This window comes from Phyllostomus hastatus, unplaced genomic scaffold, assembly GCF_019186645.2.
Source record: "Phyllostomus hastatus isolate PE091 unplaced genomic scaffold, TTU_PhHast_1.1 phas_contig_37, whole genome shotgun sequence".
Lineage (NCBI taxonomy): Eukaryota > Metazoa > Chordata > Mammalia > Chiroptera > Phyllostomidae > Phyllostomus > Phyllostomus hastatus.
In genome coordinates this window covers 1,817,618-1,844,646 of record NW_025333867.1, presented here as the reverse complement: position 1 = coordinate 1,844,646, position 27,029 = coordinate 1,817,618, and the positions used below count along the sequence as shown (strand labels likewise).

Sequence of the window (27,029 nt, the reverse complement as noted above, 5' to 3'; positions counted from 1 at the left end):
TCCCTTCCCTCTCTAAAAATAAGTAAATAAAATCTTAAAAAAAAAAAAAGATTTACTGATCTAGAATTCTATACTCAATAAAAATATCCTTTATAATAAAAGGTAAATAAAGACATTCTAGGACAAAGGAACACTAAGAAACCACCAGCAGACATGTTCTATAAGAATAAGTTTTCCATACTGAAAGAAAAAAACACCAAAAGGAAACATGAATCTTTAGGAATAAAGGAAGAACAAGAGAAACGGTAAATAACCAGGTAAATATAAAAGAATAGTTTTCTCTTAAGTTCTCTAAAATGCATGACTATTTAAAGCAAAAAGTTTTAAAAGCCAATGGTGCAGTTTCCAATGTTCATAGAAATAATATATGTAACTTAAACAACATCAAGTAACCAAGGAGGGTGTAGGTAAGGCTAGAATGTGTATTTTAATATAAATTGAACAGACTTTAAGAAGAAGAAAATTACCAGAGCTAAATATGGATATTTCACAATGATAATTGTGTTCAGGGCTGAACACAATTCAATTGCATTGATCTATTTGACATTTATAGACCATTCCACCCCTAGGTGTTCTTCTCAAGAGAAATGCAAACATATGTCCACACAAAGACTTTTATACAAATATTCATAGCAGTTTAATTTGTAATATTTGTAATAGCCCAAAACTGATAACAACCTAAATGTATGAATGGATAAACAAACTGGGGTATATTTATACAATAGAACAATACTCAAAACAAAAAGGAAAAATTTGATACATATAACATTGACAGATACACACAACAATATTAACATCTCAAAATCACTATGCTGAGGAAAATAAATGAAGTATAAAGAATATATACTGTATGATTCATTTATATAAAACTAGAAAATCCAAAGTAATTTATAATGACAGAGTTAGATCAGTGGTTGCCTGGAGACGGGGGTAGAGAGGTTAGAAAAAGCGTACAAGGGTACATTGGCTTGTGATGAAAGTGCTTATTAACTTGATTATGTGATGGTTTTGCAGGTATGTACATAAGTCAAAAATGGATCAAATTGTACACTTTAAATATGTCTAGTTCATTATACTTTAATTATACCCCAATATTAAGGAAAATAGTCTACCTATCCTAAGACAGAGTTTTGGAGGCATGGTCTGAGCACAGGTCATTCACAAGAATTATCCAAGATTTCTTTAAAATGAACATCTTGGTTCCCAACCCAGACCTACAGAAGCTGACACTCTGTGAACAGACATTTTACACAACCTACGCAGGTGATTGATTACTAGACACACATCTGACCACCACTGTTTAAGATCCAGTTCAAATGCCACCTCCTCTATGATGCCTCCACTGATTTTACTGAGAGCGTTCCCTCTTACATCTCCCAATACTCCATCTCAAGAATGGCACTTACACTACCATGCTTTAATTACAGTCTTACCTTCCCTACTACACTTGAGGTTTTATAGAGAGTAATCGCATTTATCGATTTTTGTTCCTTTTTTGTCGGGCACAGTGCCTCACACATACACAAGATGCTAAGTAAGGGAATGGTATGCCTGCTTTTAAGTAACACAAAGCTGGCACAGTCTTGGTTCATGCCATCTAAAAGTTCACCAACAGAGATCATTAACACTGAATTGTGTAAATGTATCTAGAGGCTGTAGAGATTGGCTACTAAATAGAGGAATAGACTGGAAATAGATTTACACTTACAAAGGAAAGAAGCATTAGGTATGCCAACTGGGCGTCCAAGCAAAGTTAAAGTATACAACCCTTTACAAACAGGAACCTAACTTATTCTGGGGTGCACACTCCAAATATCCCTATCAACCATATTCCAACCTGAATGTAGCCAGGATGTAGCTTGGTACTTCTTCAATCCCTCACTCCTCCCCTTCTGCCCACTGTCCTCTACTACAAATACCATATGGTGCTGTCATCATTCATGCCTGTGTGTGCTGTGCTGTTTTCAAAGTCAAAGTCACTTATTCGCTTTTCTATAGCCTTAGAAGGAATTCAAAAAATACTTGACAAACAAATGAACAAAATAACAATGGCTGTTCAAAACTCAGAAACTGTTATGTACATATTTACAAATTTCCCCCCAAAAGAGTCAATTTTTAAATTTGAACGAAGAAGTAAGGAAGGCGATTCCATTTTTTAAAAGTTATTTTTCCACTACAGAGCCTTTCCTACCTCTGCCCCTGGCCTATGTACAATCTTCTAAATTCCATAGGGGCTCAATAAATAAATTCCTTCCTGGAACAATCACAACCCATAATCACCCCTGGTGATGGTTTTAGATGTTCATGCTCCGCATGCTATCTGAACAGACATTAGCAGCCTGAGTCAACCCAGTTGGAAATAAGTGTGCAATATTCAGGGAACACGACACCTTACTGTCCTCAAAAAAATCTCCTCAAAGAAAAAAAAAATCACATTATGAAAACAGTCACCACCCACCTCATAATAATTAAGTCTAAGAGTCTGAAAGCAATGGCAAAGACACTGCAGCTTAAAGAAGAATTAAAGTAAAATTCTATAAGCTATTGGGAAGAGCCTTATCTTATTTTGTACACCAAAACACATATATGCCATAATCAACTTAATTCTGCAACGAAGTGTTTTCATTGACTATTCAAATAGCAATCAAATCTCATGCACTCTACCACAGGAGATAATACACATGGCAGCATTGTCCTTCTTCAGGGCAACAAATAATTACAGAAGAGAGTCTTGTTTGTTTCATTTGGTTGCAGTTCTTCATTCTATGTGAGGATATATTTGAAATGAATTTCTAGCCTCTTGCTATTCAGGTAGCACTACATCGTAACTAACTGTGGTCCCAAAGACTTGGGCAAGTCACATTACCACTGTCTAGGTATTTGATCCCAACTGCCTTTCTCAGGCTCTGTAAAACAGGGATAATGACAGCTCTATCTCAGAGTCTTGTTATCAAGATTAAATAAAAGAAAGCACCTAAAGTAGTTAGTGAGATGCTGGCATATAGCACCTCTGTAAGAATTTTAAAGAAGGAGAATCTACAACCATCAACTTTATTGTTTTTTGGACGTTCTATTTAAAAAGGCAGGTGATGGGAGGGGAGAGGAGGGAAGAAAATACAGGAGAATTAAAGGAATGAATTGCACCTAATCTTCTCTGGGCCATCGAAACTCAGAAATAAGAAAATAAGCTGCAAGTACAAATACTGTCTGGGGTTAGTGACTTCCATGAACACAGTTTAAAGATTTAACTATGTATGTCAAAACACATTAGAGTCTGAGAACACAGAGTACAGCTTTGTCATAATAACTTCAAGTTCAAATAGCAAAGCCTACAGAAAATTTTTCTAAAATCATCTATTCTTCCTTTTCTTTAGTTTCTCTCTTACACAAGATATTTAATTTAAATTTTATGTGTATAATTTCCCAGCAACTTAAAGCATATCCTACCAACACTGTGAAGCTCTCAAACATATTTTCATCTTAGATGTCTTCTTTTTTTTTTTTTTTGGTCACTTTGCCATTTCCTTCAAGAATACCTGACATGCTGATCTAATTATAGAACAGCGATCTCATTAATGTGCACTAATGACTTGGAAACCTGTTTTAGATAACTATACTCAGCAAATTACTGTGTGAATAAACCTCATAAAAACCCATCAATGATACTGGACAATTATTAGGAAGCACAATTCCAAGTGACAACTAATACGTAAGATGCTCACCCCCTGATTTACTTTCTTAGCTCTGGCCCCTGGCACCAAGCACTCCTGGGAGAACACCGCCAAGGATTCCTTCAAACCTTTTGTCCATAAAACAAAACAGTCCCATTCATTTATTTTTGCTCTTACTTCCCTTGCCTTTGAAGTCAAATTCATAAAGTCCTCTCTAAGACCAAAGTCCATAAGTAAGGTCCATACTAAACTTATGGACCTTATTGTTTCAGGTCTTATATTTAGGTCTTTGATCCAACAGATATATAACAAGATACTCCCCTTCACTAGCTATTGGGGAAATGCAAATCAAAACTACAATGAGATACCACCTCATACCTATAGATCGGCTATTGTCAACAAGAAAATTAATAACAAGAGCTGGAAAGATTGTAGAGAAAAAGGAACCCTCGTTCACTGCTGGTGGGAGTGTAAACCGGCACAGCCACTATGGAAAACAGTCTGGCGGTTCCTCAAAAAGTTAAGAATAGAGTTACCGTATGACCCAGCAACCCCTTTTCTGGGTATCTACCCCAAATTTTTAAAAACATTCATTCCTAAAGATTCAGAAATGGGTAAAGCATTTTTGCAGTTGTTTGTATGGAAAAATATATGATACAAAAATAAATAATAATTCAAGAATAAATTCTGTTTCACTTACAGCTGTAAACCTTCTTTTGCCGACCCCTGTATATGCACCCCTATGTTCATTACAGTATTATTCACAGTGGCCAAGACATGGAAACAACCAAAAAATCCTTCAAGAGAAGATTAAAAAAAGAAGATGTGATATATATAGACACACACACACACACATACACACAATGGAATATTATCCTAAGAAAAGATTGAAATGCTGCTGTTAGTGACAGCATGAGTGGACCTTGAGAAAATTATGTGAAGTGAAATAAGTCAAACAGAAGAAGCCAAGAACCATATGATTTTCACTCATATGTGGGAAATAAAACTGAAAGCTACAAATAAACAAAGAAGTTAAAAAAAAAACAACAAAATTCATAGACACAGACAATAGTATGGTGCTTACCAGAGGGAAAGTGGGGAGGAGGAGAAATAGTAAAGGGTAAGGGAGATCAAATATGTGGTGACGAAAGGAGATTTGACTTTGGGTGGTGAGCATACAATGTACTACATAGATGATGTATTACAGAATCATACACTTGAAACCTATATAATTTTATTAACCAATGTCACCCCAATAGATTTAATTTAAAAAATAAAAATAAGAAATAAAATGAAAGCAAAAGTAATAAATAAAATAAAAACAGAAGTATTTTAAGTTAGTTCCTATTCAAGAAGAGATTACTGTGTTTTTCGGACCATAAGATGCACCCAGGTTTTAGAGGAGGAAAATAGGAAAACAATTTTTGAAGCAAAAAATGTGGTAAAATATTTAATAACATAAATAACATAATATTTCGCCAATGTAAATGTAAAGCTACATACGGACTATAAGATGCACCCCTCCTTCCCTCCCAAATTTGGGGGAACACGTATCTTATAGTCTGAAAAAATGTGATAAATCTTTCATAGTTGCTCCCAGTAGTTTTTGTTTTCTATTAAGACATGCACACATCTGTTAAGCTGATTTTTCATTTCTTAGCACTCCTAAGTTTCCTGTTCCCTCTAAAATCACTCAATCTAGAATCAGAGATACTGAGATGACTAAGATCAGAGCTAATCTAGTTCCAATTAGTCAAATATAAATAATTTCTATGATAAGCACAACAACCTCTGTTCACATATTTCCTATTAAGGGGACTCCCTGTTGATAAATACCTCTAATCATTTGAAAAAAATTTTAAATTATCGATTAATTTTTACTGAACGTTAACCATGTGCCAGACCCTGTGCTAAGCATGTTATATGTAGCACCTACATTATTCCTAATACTAAAACCTCGAGGGAGTGTTCCCGTTTTAACTCCGGAAACATCAAGACTCTCAGAGGTTAAACAACTTGTCTGAAGACACACAGCTGTCAAGTGACAGAACTCAAGCTCAGGCCATAAAACTTTTACTCATAGGCCTTAATTTGCAACCTCTGTGGTCCCTCTTCTCTAATACAGATCAACAAGTATTTGAAAACTATCTCTAAGAAGCATTTGGCAGTTTGCTGGGCTTTCCCCCAAAGCCTTCCTAGAAAAAATAGAGAGGAATCTGAGAACTGATTAAGTCCAAGCTGTGCAGATGGAGGCTACCTAAGAGTAAGAAGGGAAGGCCAGGTCTCTAGTCTCCCAGTCCAAGTAACACAAACTCCCGCACTTTCACTACCACCTCATCTCCTCCGTCTCACCCCACCCTTATTCTCTAACCCCATGGCCTTACCTATAGTCTATGCACAATTCTTAGTCACCAAGGTGGACTACTATTCTCCGTTCACCTGCAGGAAGCCCTGTGACCAATCCTGAACCAGAGTCACTGCCCTCCAACACACAGAACAAATGTCCTTCTACAGGAGCTGGGTGGGAGACAAGGGGGAAAGTGAACTTGGAGAAAGGTATCACTTCCTGCTCCACTGCTCTGCTTACTGCTTGCTTGTGCTATGAGCCGCTACTCAAATGCACAATCTCAAATGACCTCCTATAGAGGATTTATACTCTGAAAAAATGTTAGAGATTCAGACAGTGACTTTTTAAATGTTTTGTTTATTTGTAATATAAAGACTTCTAAAGCATTTTAATTAGTGGTTGTTGACAAATGACTTATCACTCTGAAACATGCTTATATTTTTGATATCCAGGTATTTAGGCACTATTCCATCTTACAAAAATCCCTGTCTGTACTGACTTTTAGATGACTTCAAATCATCTTCTAATGATACTTCATCAGAAGTACCATTAGAAGCAGAGCTTAAGATTGGCAAAGGTGAACAGGTGACAATAACTCTGCCAAATATAGAAGTGGGGATTAGTATACATTTAGATTAAAGAGATATTTTTGCAAGATTTCCAATAAATAAGTTAATTTATATATATTTTTTTCCTGGTTGATTTAGGAGTTTGGGAGTGGTTCTGTTTTTGTTTGTTTGTTTTTTAATTTAAGTACGGATGACTCTTTTTAAAAAAAGCCCAGAGCTCTGAACTTAAGTTTAGAAATAATCATTTTTAGTAAGCAATGGTCCTGCAGAGAAGAGCTGGAAAGATCTTTCTCAAGTACCTATAGATACAGATAGAATTTATACAGAGACCAGTCTTCTTACTTGTCTTCCATCAGGTGGCACTGCCAACACTGAGGGCCTCAAACAACTAAACATTATTGCCTAAGTATTCTCATATTGCATTTTATTCTATGTATGATATATCTGCAATATGAACGAAAAAGGATTATACATTGGCTTTGTTTTAAATAGTTCAGAAGACAAATGACACTCATGTGACATGCACCAAAAACCAGTGGGGCAATTAAAAAGCAACACACCAACAAATACGAAACAGCAAAGTACAAATCCATCAACTAAGTGCTAACAAGAAAAATCTCCAAAACAAAGAACCATTACAAAATTAGGTGGGAAAGATTAAGTTCTTCCAGAGTTACTGTGTCAGAGATAAGTCTGGAGGGCACTAAGAGGAAAGATGGTGGTGTTAACCCTATAAAAAGATGCTAATATATATGTAAATAAGTATGTAGATGAGGTTAAATGAGAGAAAATTGTTTTTTAAGAGAGCCTGTAAATAAAAAGTTGGATTCTTTTCTACCTGAATTTACTAATTGTTGCTCCATCACTCCACAGCCAAGGACTTCTAGCCATTCTCCATGGAAGTTGATCTCCATCTCGAAGGAAGGGTGAGTGAATGGGAAGTAGCAGTCTACCCATCTAATGTCCAGATCTGCAAAGATGCCAAATAAAAAGTGTTAAAAGGCACTCTACCCTTTCTTGTAGTCAAATTTATCCTTCAGCTAATGACACCAGTTTCTACACTCTGAGTAAAATAAATAGCAAACAAATTAATTTGCAACATGAAGGCGCAGGCAATAAATCTTAAAACTTATAAAAAACTGGGTATGTCTTTTTCAATATGAAAAGCACTTTGTGCAGTTCCAGGACCCCCTAAAACTGAATCAATCACCTGTTAAATCCCTGAAACTACCTGGCAGAAGAAAAACTAGATCAAGATCATGAAGAAGCAAGTAATTCTACTAGTTTCTTTAACTGAAAATGGCATCTTTTTAGAGTTAAAAAAATATGCTATTATATTGTCCTTCAAACTTGCATATCAATAATATGACCAATTTAGGATAATCAACTTTCACTTCTTTAAATACATGTACATATTAATTTTTTAATTAAGTTTATAAGAGCTAATAAAATATTAAAATAAGGTCAGCTAAATTTAAGTAAAACATGTAAAAGGCTGAAACTTCTTTTTCTACAGATGATTGATAAACATAGTTTTAAGGAAACAAAGTACATGCTAAATGCTAGGATGAATTTCTCAATAAGCAATCATAAGTATGGTACTTGTAAACAATGATATTATTATTTAACAAAGGAAAAGACTAATGAACTCAAAACAAAACCTGCAAAGTGCAGAGGTTACTAAACACAGAGAAACCAGACGAGACAGTCACTTAGTAACTAGATGACCACTGTGAGGAGCACACAAAAAAAGTGGGCACAGGGCAAATAACCAATGGTCTCTACCCTACATTCCTTTCTCTCCATGAAACAATCTTTCTCCTCTTTAAGGCAACACTCCTGAACGTATTCATCCATGGTGACATGCCCTTTTGTGAATTTAAAATACTGTGTTTCTTCATCAAGAATATTTGCATTTTAAACCTAATGGGGATCAGAATGTGAAAAAAAATAGAAATAATACCAAAAATAGCTTCCATTTATTGAACACTTACTATGCCTCTATCATCTCATTTCAGAGATAGGGAGAAAAACTATTAGAAAGACCAAGTGCCCTTCCTAAAGGCACAGCGGTAGCAGGTGACTAAGTTACACCCAGGTCAGCCTGACTCCAAAATTCCTACTCTTGACAATTAAAACATTTCCCTTCCCATCAAACAAGATATTTCAAGAATCCAAAATCAGGTGAGAATGAAATTATGAGACATGGAGACCTTTCCTATGCCCCAAATTATTTTGCAGAAGATAGATTTTCCTTTTGTTGTTCTATTTTAGTTGCACTTATTTCCCCATTTCCCTGCTGTCTAAAACAAGTGAATAACTAATTTCTGTTTATAATAACAATATAATATTTCCCCCTTTTACCATGCATGTGGTATAATAGACAAATATTAAACTACACATTTAGTGTAGAATTTAATAAATGTTGACATATGTATACATTCATGAAACTGTCACAATACAACAAATATATTCATCACCTCCCAAAGTTTCCACATGCCCTTCCATAATCCTACCTGCCTGCCCATGACCCCTCCCTCTCTCTTCTCCTCATCCTCATCACCCCCAGGCAACCACTGATATCCTTTCTGTCACTATAGATGAGTGACATTTCCTCATCTACGAGTGATATTTCCTTATCTAGGCATTTCCTAGAATTTATAAAAGTGGAATCACACAGAATGTACTCTTTTTTCATCTGGCGTCTTTCATCCCACATAATTAAGATTCACCTATGTTGTTGTACATATCGACAGTTCGTTCCTTTTCATTACTGAGTGGGTTTCGCCAGCACTTTTTTCTAATTGGGAAAAAAAGCTTGCCCTGTTGCAGGCCAATGGGAGAATGTCTGCAGGTCCCGAGTCACCCAGACTTTTCTACACAGATGGCCTAGGTGCAGAGCAATTGCTGATCCACCACTGTAGTCTGGGAAGAAAGTGTCTGTACACCTGTGTGACAGTCCACCTTTGGGACCAAAAATCCCCTACCAATGTTCGTATTAAAAATCTCCAGAGACAATCCTGCTGGCAAACAGAAATGTGTGATGCACTGGGATACAGAACTGAGCGCAGAAGGACGGGCACACAACAATTTCCATCATTCTTTCTGGTAACTCTTGGCAGGTAAGTATAAATCATATTCTGAAGACAATTTATAAAAATGAGTTTTGTGTACCTAGCTTTTTATACTTAGTTCAAACTTTACCAAAAGCAAGAGGAACACTCAGGATTTAACATGATGATTTTGTCATCACGTAATTCAACATCACCTAAGTGCCTGAAACATAGTTAGGTGAGCTCAACAAAAATTAATTTTCTTTATACGTCCTTATTTTATTCCTTTGGACAGTCTAAATAAAATAGCATAGTTTATATAGCTTTATCTCACACTTGTAAAACCTTAAGTTTCCCCAGTCAAAGAAAAACAATTTGAGACTTTAATAAGCCCTCAAAATAATCACAGTAGTCCTATTATCAATGTCTATTAAGACCAAACTAAATCCCTACTGCATACTCTGCGGGAGGCTGAACCTCCCTAGAAACAGGACCCATCTGAGCAGCTGGTACATCAAAGCACCAGCACTTAAGTGAAAAGTGATATGACGATCTTGCCCCTGCTCCAGAAACCTTCTTTTACTGAAGGGCTTTTTCTTTACCACTTACAAAACTAGAAAAAATTGTAACTTAGGATTAAAATTTTTCAATATTGAATAAATTCTTAAGATAAATTTCCCATGTGTTGGTTGCATGAACCCTTGCTCTTCTTTGGGTTAAGGCCTCTGCCACCACGGCCCTTGGTTTCTTCTACGATCCTACAGGGGGCTCACTCAGTAGCGATGAAAGGTTCATTGTTCCACCCTGAAAAGTATACCCAGCAAAGCAGGAAAAGGCAGGGAAGTTAGCCAAAGTTTTTCAGAATGCATGAAGATGGTTAATATTAATGGTTTGTGGAATAGAGCTCATTGATAATATCACAGAAAATAAGAGAGAACACAGCTTGTCAAAGTTCTGTCTAAGAAAATTGGAAAGTTTTTAACCCTTTTCACTTCCTCAGATCTTCTGCTAAAAGTTTCCATTTTAAATCTATATGACCCTGCAATGAATGTCAAATCCATGAACCATCTATTTTCTTTGTTTTACTACATTAAAGATATCTTCAGTTCTTAAATTCTGCTTTCTTCACATATACAGGCAAAAGCCAAAATTCTATTTTTGGAAGCCTATGTATCCATTTCAAATATAAGTCATAATTATTTCTAAGCCAAGTATGTTAATGTGTAATTTTTGCCAAAGACCAATTCTTTTATACATTCTAACAATTTAAATTTCAGTTACACTGACACATTAACAGCAATTTTTTTAAAAAATCTCTGGTAATGGAATTATTTACTGAATATTTTTATATTATCCCCAAAATATACTTTCATCTTGTTTCCATCCTATAACCTCAATACAGTAAGAATAATTATGGCAGGTTAAAAAGTATCTTGATATGCATCTTGTATTAAAAGATATGATACTGAATAATCAGCTCAAAACTCTATTGAGTATGGTTTATTTCACACACAAAGTATCAGGCGTCAGTAAAAAAATCCACTAAAAATATGTATTTTGTGTAATACATTAACAGAGGGGATTTTTTTACAAACATATCCAACTATGGATTCAGTATAAATTAGACTAACCTCTTCTTGAGGGAATAGAGGAAAAAGTAAACACACATGTATTATATATAATCTAATGAAAAATAATGTCAAAGTGCTTTCTTTTGTTTTCTTGTTTGCTTGGACATAGAAATTTATTAAACCATATTCACAAATGAAGCTCAGAGCTTTGTAAAAATCGCCTTAGAACTCTGTGAGATTACAACCAAGAACCTAGAGCCAAGTAGAGGGAAAAGCACCTTAGAACAAACCAAACCTAGATTCACATCTCAGATTTCTACCTTTTTTCCCTGCGCCCCTGTTGCCTCATTCCCCCACTGGGTACAATGACACCTGTTCCACCTAGTATTCTGAGTAAAGAACCCACAGGAGCCTGCTTTTTCTCAGAGATCCTCTTCAGCATTTGAGGTCCTGTCTGCTTTTCCTCCCAGGTGAAGATGCTGAGTTTGTTCAAGAATGAGGAACGGCCACAAGAAGCATTTCCTCAGTTGGGACCTCAAAAATGATTAGTGAAAATTCCTTCAGGATAGCAATGTGAGCCCAAATTGAAGAGGTGCATAGGAACTCCACTTTGGCAGGATACTACCTGCCCCTACCTGCCACAGAAAATCAGAGGCCAGGAAAGGCAGCATGGCATCTTGTCCACTCCATGTACCAGCCTCTGGACTTCCTGACCCTTGGCGAGACCAATCAGGGACATAATGCAGGGGTGTGTCTGAGTGTGTGTGTGTGGTGGGGGCTGCGGGAGTTGAGAGGGCTTTCCCCACCACTCCCTGACTCCTATGCACTGTTGCCGTGCCTAAGCACTCTCACACATTATAAATATTAAATAGATGTTCATTCCATCTGACCTCCAACTCACCTTCATGATAGGTCTTATATAAACATAATATAACATTTCATTTCCCTGACTCATTGACACATTGAGGGACCCTTCCTCTGTCTCCCATAACCCTTATATTTAAAGATGGGACTTTGCTATCAGAACCACCTCCCAGAGTTGTGAAAGGTTGATGGTCCAAACTATAGCATACACCTGTAATTTTAGATATTCTACCAAGGATACTCTCCACTGAAGCAGAAAGCTTTAAAAATTGACTATACAAATATACAATTAATCACTGCTGTTGCACATCCAATTTTTAACAGGTTTTCCCTCCATTGGCACCAGAGAAATAGGTGAATGTGGCGCCTTGATCCCAGTACTGCTACTTGTGCTTTCTGCAAAAGGATACATGTCACTGTATAATGATAGGGCATCAGTGAGAAGTCTCACATCCCTATCTCTGTCCTACCCCTCTCCTTTTGGACCTTTATGGGTAAACTTCTAGAGTTTCCTTTTTAGTGATAGACGCAAGCAAATGCAAACATGTAGCTCTGTTTTCTGTCCTTTCAGAGATACAGGATAGCATACTCTGCATATTATTCTGCACCGTGCTTTTATTCACTTAACAACATGTTCTAGAGGCCTCTTCAGCCAAATACATACAGCATCTCCTCATTCACGTTCTCACTCTTTCATGGTGTTCCATCACGTGGCTATGCCATGTTCACAGAAGAAGTCCTTACTGATATATATTTGGACTACATCCAAGTATTTTGCTGTGAAAAATGACACTGCAATGAAGTAGTCTCATGGGTCAAAGAGTAAACGCTCTTATAATTTTAATAAACATTGCCAAGTTGTCTTCTATAGGAGCTGTAGAATTTTATACTCCCATCACAAAGGGAGCAAAGGCCGCACAACCAACTGGTAAAAAAGTCAAACTAGAGCTCAGGTCCCAGGTGAAGATTCAGTGCTCTGCTGATAAAAGGCCACCCAGCTTTACCTCCACACACAGCTCCCCCTTATGCAGTAACTGAGCACCCATGAACAAGATTCCCAGATTCCTGCTGTCTTCTTCATCCTTGCTGTCCTTCTGCATCTCTTGCCTCACCTCTAGCACAGGAAATGAGTGTCTTCTGGATGGAGTACCTGCACAGCTGGCAGTAATGAGGAAGTGGAGGAACATTATAGGCCTGAGACACCCATGTGGGGCTATGAACACTAATTCCATTTCCAAGGCCCACCTCACAAGTAGCACAAAGTCATTCACAACTAACAATTCATTCTCCACCCACAGCCTTACAAACCTGGCAATGTCACCACTGTGACTCTTTAGCACGCCGTATATACCCTGCACATCCGCATAGCCACGTACCCTTGAGTCCAGTACTGCAGACTTCTAAGAGGAATGAAATCATTCCACCTACAAAGTTAATGCTAAATACCATCTTTTCCCTCTCATAGCGGGAAAGGGGGTAATGGAATCTTCTTGTGTGGGACTTCCATAGCACACAGTAGATGTTAGCACTATTTCAGCCACAATGACTCCCTTTGCTAAGATACACACAAAGTAATTGGGAAAAAGAAAAGGCTAGCAAATTCTCTCGCCATTGGCAATATCGTAACTGATGCCACAATTTAGTCCTCTGATGTGTTAAAGCATTACTTCAGGCTGTTGCCCTAGGACTCCCACATACAGGAATCTTTTTGATTAAGGCTTGGATCGTAAGATATTATCATGTCTCCACCTCACAATGGGATTAGAAATGGAGTATAGCACAATTTAATAGTCCCTCATTAGAAATCTGGGTATGGTGTCCAAGGCACTAAAATATGAAACGCTGACAATAACAATGCATGATAATTATCACTGTTCCCATCTTACAGGTTAAGGAACCATGGCTGAAATAGTTTAGGTATCTAATCTAAGTTTACCTAGCTAGTAAACATCAAGATCAGAATTCAAAACCAGGTATGTCAGAAAACACAGCCCTAGGCTGCCCTCCACTGGAACAGACAGTGAAAAGTAAAAGTCCCAGATGGCACTATCAGTCTTCCTGTTCTAACACATAACAGTTCTGATAAAAAAGAGAAAAACAAAAAGGAATAATCTAAGTTCAAAGATTTAAGACAAATACCTCCACAGGCCCAAACAGAAGAGAAAAACAAAACGGTGAGACAAGACAGGGCACAGGGTTGCTGGGCTCAAAGTCCAAAACCAGGAAGAGGAGCCAGGGGCTTGCTTGCCTTCTGCAGGGCACCATACTGTTTGTTGGCTTTGGATCTGGAGGAGGTTAAAAGGCTGAAGTCCTACACTGGGATGAAATAAAGCTCCATGGTGGTAAAAGAAGGATGGCAAAATTTGTCACCATCTCAGCCTGGGTTGTAGCTCTGAAAAACCGTAGACTTAGAAATCCATGCCACAGGTATTGGACCTGCCCCAAATAAAAACTGGTCACTACATTTGCCAGATCCCTGTAAAACCTTTGTTCTGGATTTCAAGCCTGTCGAGCTGAGTGAAACCAACTGCAAATCCACAAAAGGGAGAAATAAGCAAAGGAAGGTAAGACAGGAGGGGAAAAAAAAAACAGAGAATGGGAGAAAAACAGACAAAAATCTTCTACCAAATATGACTCTGCAAAGAAAAATTTCAAAATATATGAGTAAATCTCATTCTAAGACAGCCAATGAAACCAACAATTGAACAGGAATTCACTCCAGATGAAATTAAGTTTATAAAACCACCTGAGAATTTTAAAATAAGTATGCTTCAGATACCCTAAGAAATACATGAAAGCACAAATCACTGATTTGTATAAAGAAGAATAGTAAGGCAATCCTTCTATAAACCAGATCTACACAAAGCATCTTTAGGGTTTTATCCATCTCCCAATCAAATTCTGCTTTGAGAAAAGGAACACTAGCTACTAGTTTCAAAGAATTCCTGTCACAAACATTAAGCAATATCAGAAAAGAAGTCAAAGAAAGTGATGAGAGAGGGATAAGAAAAATAAAAAAAGAAATAAGTTAGAAAACAAAAGGGAGAGATGTAATGGAAAAATGGGGGGGAAAGTATCTAAAAGAAGGGCAGTCAGTATCCAATGAGGAGAGACTTCCATACATGGACAAGACGGAATAACAAACTAGTTTTACTCTTCCACATGAAAAACAAAAATAAAAATTTAAAATAAAAAAAAACACAACAGGCAAAATACATGCAACACTGCCAGAGAAGACACTGTACTTTAGGTAACCAAGGTCACGGATCCCTGAGAAGTGTGCCCCTAACACTGCCCCAGGACGGAAGGAGAACACAAGAGTCAGAAGTCTCCCCAAGTTGGGGAGAGAGAGCTGGGAGTCTAGACAGGGCAGACTGAAGGACAGAAGAGAGCTGCACAGAGTGAGAACTCTGAAGATTTACAGAAGATAGCCTTTTAGAATTCAACTGAATACAATCAGTGCACACGTGATGAAGAAACTTCCTAAAACCAGGGAACACATCACAGAAAAGGATCAGAGGAAATAATGCTGAGCGTTCACAAGGACCAAGAACAGTGCCAATTCCCAAAAGCCAAGTGGAAAAACTCATAACTCACTGGTTATCAGTTACTGAAGAGTTTTACATCACTTATGAGAAAAATTAACCTCAGTCTAAAATACTATACTGGTCCTACCTGATACAGCTTTTAAAAGAGATTCAAAAGGATGAAAGTATTTCTAACCAACCCTAGAATAAAGTACATGAATATTATCTTAGGAATACAAAAAAATCTAATATATTACAAGGTAAAATTAACAATGCCTGGCATCCTATAGAAAATTATCAGGTATGCAAAGAAACAGAGAAAAATAAGTAGCAATTCACCAGGAAACAACACATGACAGAGCTCATGGAAAAATATATTAAGATACACATAATAATGATATCTGATACATTCAAAAAGCTAAAGGAAAGACTGAAAATGTTAAGAAGAGCTATAAAAGATATAAAAAGACACTAATTGAAACAAATAAATGACATGAAAAACCCTGGATGGAATTTAGCAGGTTAGACATTACAGAAAACATGATTGTGAATCTGAAGATTTAGCAATGAAAACTATCCAAAGTGATTACTTTCGTATTTACAAAAGGAAAAAAGTAACTGAAAGAAGTAAACAGAGACTAGTGAACTGTAGCAAAGTCTCAAATAGTCAAATATACATGTAATTGGAGTCTCTAAATGAAGGGAGTGACAGAAAAAATACCTGAAGAAATAATTTCCCAAAATTTCACAAATTTGATGAAAAATATAAACCCATATATCCAAGAAGCTCAACCAAACCAAGGTGCAAGAAATCTGATAAAAACTACACTTATACAAGTCATAATCAAAATTGCTTAAAACCCATCACAAAGAAAATATTTCAAAATTAGTCAAAGAGAAGTGAAACATTATGAATAGAAGAATAAAGGCAAATGCAAGGATGACAGCAGATTTCTCATGGGTACAATGCAAGTGAGAAGAGAGAGAATATCTTTAAAGAACAGAAAGAAAAAAAAAACCTGTCAATATGGACTTATGTACTCGGCAAAAATATCTCAAAAATAAACACAAAACAAAGTCTTTTTTTTTTTCAGATATGCCAAAGCTGAAAGAATTCACTGCTAATAGACTTGTATTGCAAGAAATATTAATGACAGTCCTTCAAGCAGGAGAAAAATAACATCAGTTGGAAACCTAGACCAAGAGCTGGAGATGATAATTACCTAGGTAAATATAAGACTTTTTTCTAATTGTATCTCCTTAAAAGCTAATCAACTGTTAAATAAAAATAACCAAAATGTATTTAGGAGTTGATAACATATATAGAAATGAAATATATGGCAACAATGAGCACAAAGGCCTGGAAGAGACATATGAAAGGACACTGCTCTAAAGTTCTTATACAATAATACATGAGTGGTATATCACTTGAAGACAGATTATGACAACTTAAGATGTATACTATACACAATAAAGCATTCATTACAATAACACCAAAGAAAGTTACAGCTAATAAGCCAAAGTAGATAAAATTAAATAGTAAAAAAAAAAAATCCATAATGAATCCAAAGAAAGCAAAGTTAAGAAAAACAAAGAACAAATGTGACCAAAAGAAAATAAACAGCAAAATGATCATTTTAACCCAACCACATCAGTAATCACTTAAATGGAAATAATTCAATTAAAATAACCTTAAAAAGACAGAGTTGAAACACTTTAACTGATTTCAAGACTTACTAGAAAGCTACTGTAAGAAAGTATAATATTACATCAAGATAGACAAAAACTAGATGAATGGAACAGAATAGAGTCCAAAAATAGACCCAAACATATATGACTGATTGATTTTAGACAAAGGTACAAAGACAATTAAATGAAAAAGGATGGTCATTTTAAGAAACAGTGAGAGAACAACTGGATATCTGTATGCAAAAAAAACTTTAATCCATATCTCATACCATATATAAAAATTTTTTAATATGCAAAAAGACCTAAATATAAAACTGAAAATTGTAAACCTTCTAGAAGAAAACAGAGTAGAAAAATATCACCTTCAATTAGGAAAGATTTCTCCAAAACCACATCAAAAACAAAATCCCTAACAGAAAAAAATGTTTAATTATATTTCATCAAAATTAACAATATATGTCCTTTGAGAGATCCTGTTAAGAGAATGAAAAGACAAGACACAGACTGGGAGAAAATATTTGCAAATCACATATCTGATAAAAGACATATCCAGAATATATAAAGAAATTTCAAAAATCAATAATAGGAAAACTGATTTTTTAAATGAGCAAAAATGTGGGCACTTCACCAAAGTAGTATATGGATGGCAAATAAGCACATGATGCTCAGCATCATTAGTTACTAAGGGCACGTAAGTTAAAATCACAACCAGATACCACTATACACCTATTAGAAGAGCTAAAATTAAAATGACCAGCCACACAGTGCTGGCAAACATGGTGAGCAACTTCTGCTCTCACATACTGCTAGTATAAATGTAAAATGGATCCATCTCAAAATAATCGTGCTAAGTGAAAAAAGGCCAGGCCAAAGAAGAATATATACTGTAGGATTCCATTTAAATATACCTAGAAAACACAAACTGTAGTGACAGAAAGCTGATCACTGCTTTGTTAGTTTGGCAGGAAGACATGACAAAGGGGCCCAAGGAAACTTTTGAGGGTAACAGATCTGTCCATTACCTTGATTGTGGTGATTTCATATGTGTGTAAATGCCAAAACTTAAACTGTGTACTTTAAAATGTTTAACTCTTTTAAAAAATAAGCAAACATGCTCAGCCTAATAAGCACTTTTCTCAATTTGTTGGATTTTGTCATAGGGAAGTCAATTGTGGCCTCAGCAGAACAGCTAAAATCAACAGGAGCTGAGTCCAGCAGAAACAGAAAGGAACGTGTAACAAAGCACGGCTGAAAAGGAGAGGAGAGTAAGCTTCCAGAGAAGGAAGGGAAAGAAGGTTCAATGATGGCATTTGTTTGTTTTATTTCGGGATGATAAAGTTTAGAACGCATTTTAAATTGATAATTGAGGAAAATAATGGAAATGGAAATCAAGAAGAATGGGATCAAAGGCCAGGTAAACACAAAGTTCACACCCAGTCACTTAAATTTCCTTAATGAAATGGACGAGCTTATCCTCCAACAGAGATTAGGAGTGCTGAGGCTGTTCATAAACTGGAATGACTGAGAAAGGGTTTTGTATAGTGAACTGGCCAAAGATAAGAAACAAGATCGTACTGACCCTGACCTGGCTAAGGTGGCAGATTACTGAATACAAAATCGGAGCAGACAGAAAAAAGCAGGAAAAGTAGATTTGGGTATCAAGTCAAGGCTAGGTCTTTCCAAGGTTAAGTGTTGAACAAATGAGTTTTTCAAGGTTAGGTGTTTAACAGCTGAGTTGGGTAAGTCAAGGGTTCAAAGGACTTAGAGTGATTGATAACAGAATTTAGATAACCTTGCCTCACTATCTAGCCCTTTATAAGGCTAGGGCTACAAGAGGCCAGAAGAGAAATGATGGAATGAATAGAGAAATTGAGTTTTCGATAAACCTAAGAAGAAAAGGAAATTCCTCTCTCCCATAAATCTTAATGTTCTCTGGGTTACCTGTCTCCAGCCACCTGAAACACTAATAAAGTAGAAACAGTATGCAATAGGTACAGTTCCTGGCCCATTAACCATCTTGATACAGTACCCCTAAAATTTTAAACTGTTCGTACTCAACAGCCAATAATTTTATTTTAACATAATACTCCAACAATTTCAATTTATTTCTTTAAGCAGGAAACCTATCTGTTATACCTTTCCCAACAGCCATAAAATCATGGACTTTAGGGTTCTTAAATATATCCCAGTTAATTAATTCAACCATTGCTGCCTCAAGCTCTCTCCCAGGAGGTTTCCTTGTACCAGAGAGATCAACTCTAGAACATTATTTTCTCCATTCACCAGACAGTAAAGAAAAGTGGGTCTTACATCTCTCTTTTGATTCCTAAGGTGATGTCTTATTTCCACTGAGCACCTCTACAAGCAAAACACTTCCTATCCCCATTTCACAGCTAGCGATCCCAAGGCTCAGAGACTGAGCACGTCAGTCAGCTTTTACCTGACAGTGTAGCCTGCTTACACTACAGTTAAGACAGTGCACAGGGGCAGCTCAGCATTGCCTGAACACAACTACTGCTTCGCTGCTTCACTTTCTAGGTATTGGCAGAGAGACAAGCCTCTCCAAATCAGACAACACCAGAGAGCTCAAAAGATCTGATTTTAAAATCATTCAACATGCTGAATTTTTTTAATTTGTCAACTTTAGGAACAAAGTAGAACTGAAGACCATAAACCTTATTATTATTCTCAACCACTTTCACTTCATTTATGTTTTTTATAATTTATTTTTCAATGATAGTTGACATACAATATTAGTTTCAGGTGTACAACATAGTCATTAGAAATGTATATAACTTATGATGACTTTATTTACATTAACAGGGATTCAAGGATAGAGAAAAATATGAAATGATATAAAAACTCCTGACCAGAACAACATTCAAAGTACACAGCCCAGAAATGTTCTGGTTGAATAGGACCATATGGTCCCTGTGGAGGCTGGGGTGACAAACAGGTTAATTTGGGGGAATCCACACGTCTGGAAGCAAGAGGGCTGCAGCAGATTGGAGCAGAGGGAGAAGACAAGGACCTGCAATCAGGCCCCAAAAAGCCTTAACCCTGAGGGCCAGAACTCTGGAGTTGAAACAGCCCATCAGAATTGCCCCTGGATAGGGTGATGCAGTGTTAGGCCAAAATCCTGGGCCTTAATGTTCCTGCCACAACCAGTCTTTGGCTGTGGGCAACCCTAGCAAGGGCACATCCTTAAGCAAGAAGGCTGCCCACAGGTGAGGCAAATCTCCAAGTGGCTGACAGCTGGAGGTCACCTGCATGCCCACCAGCAGAGTGCTTGGAAGGGACGCTGGCAGGTGCATCTTAGTGACCATCACAAGCCTTTTTTGCCATTTATTTTTTGGATTTTTGCCCATCTTTAAAAGGATTTTATTTATTTACTATTAGAGAGAGGAAAAGGGAGGGTGAAAGAGAGGAAAAGAAACATCAATGTGTGGTTGCCTCTCGCACACCCCCTGCCAGAGACCTGTCTTACAACCCAGGCATGTGCCCCAACTGGAAATCGAACCAGCGACACTTTGGTTCACAGGCTGGCACTCAATCCACTGAGCCACACCCGCCAGGCCTAGCCTTTTTTGCTTTTAAACAAATGGGAAGAGACACGACTTGCTCAAGGTAACATATCTAGTCAACAGCAGAGGATCATGATCCATTTCCCAGGCAGACTAGTTCATATCAACTATGCTATGAGGCAAATGCTTTATAAAGAGAAATTCCAATGTTCAGTAAACAGACTGTGCAAAAAAAAGGGGGGGGGGGGCTGTAAAACCTGAATGACAGAAAGCAACACTGATATGTTAGGAATTCTAAATCCGTACCTTAGTTGCTCTGATAGAAATGATCTGCCAAGTAGGTACAAAATATACAAGAAACAATTTAGAAATGTTAAAAACGACAGCAGATTCTATCAGCATAAAAATAGTCTAAAGGTTATTGTATTTCTTTCTAATTCTAAACTGATAACCTTTCTCACAATAGCCTTAGGATGCTGGTGCAATTGATATGTTAGCAGAAAATTAAATAAACTGCTTTGGAGAGAGGGGAAAAAACACCTGAAACTAAAGCAACTGTAATAACAACAAACTGCCACAAGGAAATAGTGTGTTCTAATTTTTAATTTTGCTTTTCAAGAACAAAGTAATATAACACTAATAATTTTAAAAAGTGAAAAGCTTAGATAAACTTATAAAAACCAACAAAAGAGTTGTTAGAATCATTCTGAGGCCTGCCGAAGCAGTTACTCAGTAACTAATTGAAGGAAGATTGAATTTGAAGTTTTTAAATGATCTTTGGCACCCAGAATGTAATTGAATATGATGAGGTAAAAAGGGCTTTACCACAAACAAGTGGTAGACAGTCAGAGTAAGGGGAGAGTCAGAAGGCAACACCCAGGAAGGGGGTCAATTTTTTAACACCATGGTTTTCATAGGCTTCATAGTCTCAGAAATATTGTTAAAATGATTCATCAAAAGAGCTTACCTCTAACATGGGTTCAGGAGTCAGACTGTCTGAGCTGACACTGCCTCAAACACTTCCCAGCTGTGTGATCTTTACCTGGAAGCTTCATTTCTCTATGTCCAGGTTCCCTCATCTACAAAATGGGGATTACGATAATACCTGCATCACATGCCCTGGCTGGTGTAGCTCAGGTGGTTGGGCACTGTCTCACACACTGAAAGATCATTTCCCAGTCGGGGCATGTGCCCAAGCTGCAGGTTCCACACCCACACAGCCACAGTGCATGTGAGAGGCGCCTGATCAATGTTTCTCCCTCACACAGGAATTTCTCTCCTCCTCTTTCTCCCTCCCTCCCCCTCTCTCTAGAATCAATAAAAGAAAATCTTTTTAAATACATCATAGATAAAGGTCAAAGCAAAAAAATTTCTTGTAAATGTTTAGCACAGTGTTTGGCACTGTTCATTGTTATCTCTATTATTATCACCATCATTAAGAGAGTACTGTACCTGGTATTATTAAGTATTATTAAGAGAGTATTGTACATGGAGAGTATTTGTACCTAGACAGATTTACCAAGGCATTTTTTAAAAACTAGCATGCTCCCCACAAAAACACTGAAATGATCCTCTGGAATACATTAAGCAAGTACAAGGCACTTTTCTTCAGAGTACAGAAGACACAACCCAAGAGTCTTAAGGGAGCTGTTAACATTCAGTGTGAAAACTATGAAAGCAAACCGCACCTGTTCTCTGTAATACATATTCCTCACCCTTACAGTTCATAAAATGGGCCCTTGTTTGGGTCACCTTCCCACCCTGCTTAATATCTTCCCTGAGAAGCATCTTAGCAGATGTTACAAACATGCAGACACACCTAGATAAGCTCACACACCTCCACCAACAATTGCTTCCTCAGCAATACACACAAAATGCACAGGGGGCTAAGCAAAGAGGCATGGGGACTAGGTAAAGATGCATCTTTAAGGGTTTTCAGGGTGTGTGGCTACTGTGTAAAAAGAATTAAAAATGACCTCATGGCTGGAAAGAAAAAATAAAAGGCTCTGTTCACAGACTAGTCATATGAACAATATAAGTATTCTCCGAGGAGGTAGGTTTTTAACTTTAATGCCATTCCACAATAAAGGAAATTTGAAGATTTATAAAACAGCAACTCTGATCTATAATGAAATCTGAAACCAACAGTCTAAGCCAGTAGTATTTTAAAAATAAAGCAAACATTTACCTAAAGCAAAGAAGCTACAACTGCATTGTCATTTCAAGCCAAGATTGCTAATTCTTGGCCATGGGCATAATGGGTATCACAGTCAGAAAAAAATCATATACTGTAGAAATGGTGTTTTATAAGGAAAACAGCTATCTGGAAACTTTTACCTCAATGCATGGTTTTAAAAGCTATTCAAACACAAATATTAAAAATAATAATACAAAGAAAAGTCCAGGACCATATTCAGAGAAACATCTATCTTCAAGGCCCCTATAATGTTTTTATATTCACCGTAGGGTGAATAGCACATTGTGTCCTTTTTAAAAACATTTGCTGATGCTTGGAGAGACTGTTAAGGCCATCATCAATACCAGTTTGACTGCAGTGCCACAGTCCAATGTAAAGCTACATCTCACTTCGTCACACAAAATTAGAACAAATCAGCCATAACTACTGTTCTTTGGTTGTATTACTATTTCTTCATATACTCCCTGCTTTTATCATAATTTTCCTTCCCTTCCTTGCTCCTTCATTCTTTCCATATTTATGCATTTATTTACTATTTTCTTTTTAAAAGGCACCTTAGAAAGTTAGAAAACTGAGGCCTAAAGCACTAAATGACCTGTTCAAGATTTCACAGTAAATGCATGAAAGAGGGTTTCAGTTTTTCTGATTCCATATTACTGTTCCTCAGTAGTCATGAGATTTCTCTGTTAACCATTTTTCTTCCTTTCTCCTCTTCCTTTCTTCATTCTTGAAAGCTTTCTGGCAGGGATGTCCAACCTGCAGCCTACGGGCCGCATGCAGCCCAGGATGGCTGTGAATGCAGCCAAACACAAAGTGGTAAATTTACTTTAAAAATTATGAGATTCTTTTGTGATTATGTGTTACAATGTATTTAATGTGTGGCCAAAGACAACTCTTTTTCCAGTGTGGCCCAGAGACGCCCAGCTCTAGGGCTTTTGCTTGCTGTCAATGACATGTCGGCTCTGATGTTTCCCACCCAAGAACCTTTTCTGGAGCACATGCCGGATACTGGAGGAGGCACCTCACCTATCTGTTCCCATAACACACTGTTTCTCTGTGACAGCACTTAAGATTCATGTCTCCTTAAAGATAAGGATTACGTCTAGTTTATTGACTACTGTGATGCCTGCAAATGTGGTGGAAATCGAGCAGTGCTTCTTGCTCAGAAAAGTAAAAGCCCACCCCCAAAAAGAACTCAGATGACCACAAAAAGGAACCTTCTCCAGGATTCAGCATGAGCTATAGAAACAGGTCCTGGTAAGAGGACTCTGAGCTGGCACTAGAAAACAAGTTAGAATTAGCCAGTGAAGGAGCTGGCAGTACTAAATGGAAGTGTGGTAGAGGTTGGGTGGACAGGTACGGGGGAAACAGTGGGGCTGATGAAAAATAAAGAAATAGGAGAAAAAAATTACTAGTCATTAGAGAAAGTAGGCTACCTGTCTATTCAGGCCCACTCAGTTATCTAACTATGAGGCAGTTTCTAAACCTCAAACACAGCAAATCATTTGATAACAGAAATGTGTGTAGCAAGACATAAATAAGGAGAGCTCTAGTGAGTCTCTCCATAAAGCGACAATGAAAAAATTCGGATAAGCCTGAATCTCTTTGTAAAGCCACTAGAGACAGGATACTATCTCCCTATAATACTAGAGATCCTTTCTACCAAAACCTGCTTCAAAAATGGCTTGAAAAAACAATCCATCTCCCTGCATTCCAAATTTAACTAGATTATATTACTTCTAAAAATATCATAATTATTTTCTTTTATCATGAAAGTGAAGAAAAACTCAGTATAATAAAATGTTTACACCAATAATCTCTATCTGAAACCTTCTTCACCATTATATTACACTACTTTAGCATGAAATATTTCAAACCAAGAGACAGAAACAGAAAATAGCAAATATCTATGTACCCACTATCCAGTTTTATCAAATCATAACTGTTTCATATTTAACTTATCTGTTTCATATTTAACTTTTTTTTAAGATTTTATTTATTTATTTTTAGAGAGGGAAGGGAAGGAGAGAGAGAGAGAGAGAGAGAGAGGGAGAGAGAGAGGGAGAGAGAGAGAGAGAGACATCAACGTGTGGTTGCTGGGAGTCATGGCCTGCAACCCAGGCATGCACCCTGACTGGATATTTAACTTTTTTAATAAAATACTATGAACACACTTGAAGCCTGGTTTGTACCTCTTTCCTTATGCCACTCTCCATCTCCTAGAAAAGGGAACTAGAGTGAAGCTGATATACTCTTTTAAAAAACATATGTATAAAAAATATGTAGGATTATTTAGTGGTTTTTTAAATATTATATTAACTATACATTTAATAATCTGTAAGTCTAGATACTCTAACAAATCTTGCTAAAATAGAACATCAGAAACTTAGTAAATTATAACAAGAATCCTTTTAAATACACATTTGAGTTCCCAGGTAAGCAGGGGAATCTGGATGTGTGAAAAAACAGAGGTGAATCAAGAGTAAGTGAGTAATCACCCTGGCTGGTGTAGCTCAGTGGATTGAGCTTGGGCTGGGAGCCGAAGGGTCTCAAGTTCAATTCCCAGTCAGGGCACATGCCTGGGTTGCGGGCCTGGTTCCAGCGGGGGTCACGTGAGAAGCAACCACACTTTAATGTTTCTCTCCCTCTCTTTCTCCCTCCCTTCCCCTTCCTCTAAAAGTAGTAAATAAATAGAAATGTTTCTCTTTGACTCTAGTAATCTAGAAAAAAAAAGAGTAAGTGAGTACTCAAGCTCTAGCTGGGGGTGAGAGATGAGACTCCTATATAGGACCAGGACTTTGTACTCCATGTATTTTTCTATATCTTTGTCAATACTCACAAATATTATATTTTTTTAAAGATTTTATTTATTTATTTAGAGAGGGGGAAGGGAAGAAGAAAGAGAGGGAGGGAAACATCAATGTGTGGTTGCCCCTCATGTGTCCCCAACTGGAGACCTGGCCTGCAACCCAGGCACGTGCCCTGACTGGGAATTGAACCAGCACCCCTTCAGTGCACAGGACCATGCTCAATCCACTGAGCTACACCAGCCAGGGCCAAATATTAGATTTTTAGAAATATTTCTATATATGAAAAGTGGCAAAGGATAGCTCATGGAGATTTTCATTTGCTTTCCCCCGATTACTAATGAGGGCGAGCATCTTTTCACATGTTCATTAGTCCTCTTAGTACATCATCTGTCACATTCATGTTCACCCATTTCTCTTAGGTTGATTTTAGCTTGTTTATTTGGAGTTTTTTTTATATATGCTGAATGTTTATTTGACATAACACTACACTGCCATTAAAATGGCTAAAATTAGCCCTGGCTGGTGTGGCTCAGTGGCCAGACCAAAAGGTCCCCGATTTGATTCCAGTCAGGATGCATGCCTGGCTTGCAGGCCAGGTACCCAGTTAGGGGTGCGTGAGAGGCAACGAACTGATGTTTCTCTCGCACATCAATGTTTCTCTCTCCCCTCTTTTCTCCCTCCTTTCCCCTCTCTCTAAAAAAATAGAAACTAAAAAAAACAGAGAGAGAGAGAGAGAGAGACTTTGGAGAATGTAGCAATTTCAGGAAAGGTGAATCAGAACAAATATGTAGGACTTAATGGACAAAATAAACTAACAAACAAAATAGAAATAGACGCATAGCTGTCAGAGGAGAGGGGGTAGAGGAGAGGGGGTAGATGGGATAGGTGAAAAAGGTGAAGGAATTAAGCAAAAATAAAATGAAAAATAAAAAAATAAATGGCTAAAATTAAAATGATTGACTATATGTCAACTGTCGTGGGAGATGTAGAGCAACTGGAACCTTCATACACAACTAGAAGGAATGTAAAATTGCTAAACCACTTCAGAAAACAGTTAAGCAGCTACTCAGAAAGTTAAAATACATCCACTATATGATTTAGCAATTCCACTGAGAAAAAAAAGCATAAATCCATACAAAAACTTGTGCACAAAATGGGTCTAGAAGCTCTACTTGCAACAGCAAAAGACTACAAATAATCCAAATGT

The 27,029-nt window shown here is 37.1% G+C and overlaps 1 protein-coding gene across 2 annotated transcripts in view; it reads right to left on the bottom strand.

Annotated features, from left to right (window-relative positions):
* The window catches only part of FARS2 (phenylalanyl-tRNA synthetase 2, mitochondrial), a 545,053-nt gene that overhangs the window by 361,700 nt on the left and 156,324 nt on the right, over nt 1-27,029 (bottom strand). For both annotated transcript variants that reach the window (XM_045841682.1, XM_045841681.1), the window contains exon 4: nt 7,426-7,557. In XM_045841682.1, the coding sequence (XP_045697638.1) occupies nt 7,426-7,557 (132 nt within the window). The remainder of the gene's footprint in view (nt 1-7,425; nt 7,558-27,029) is intronic.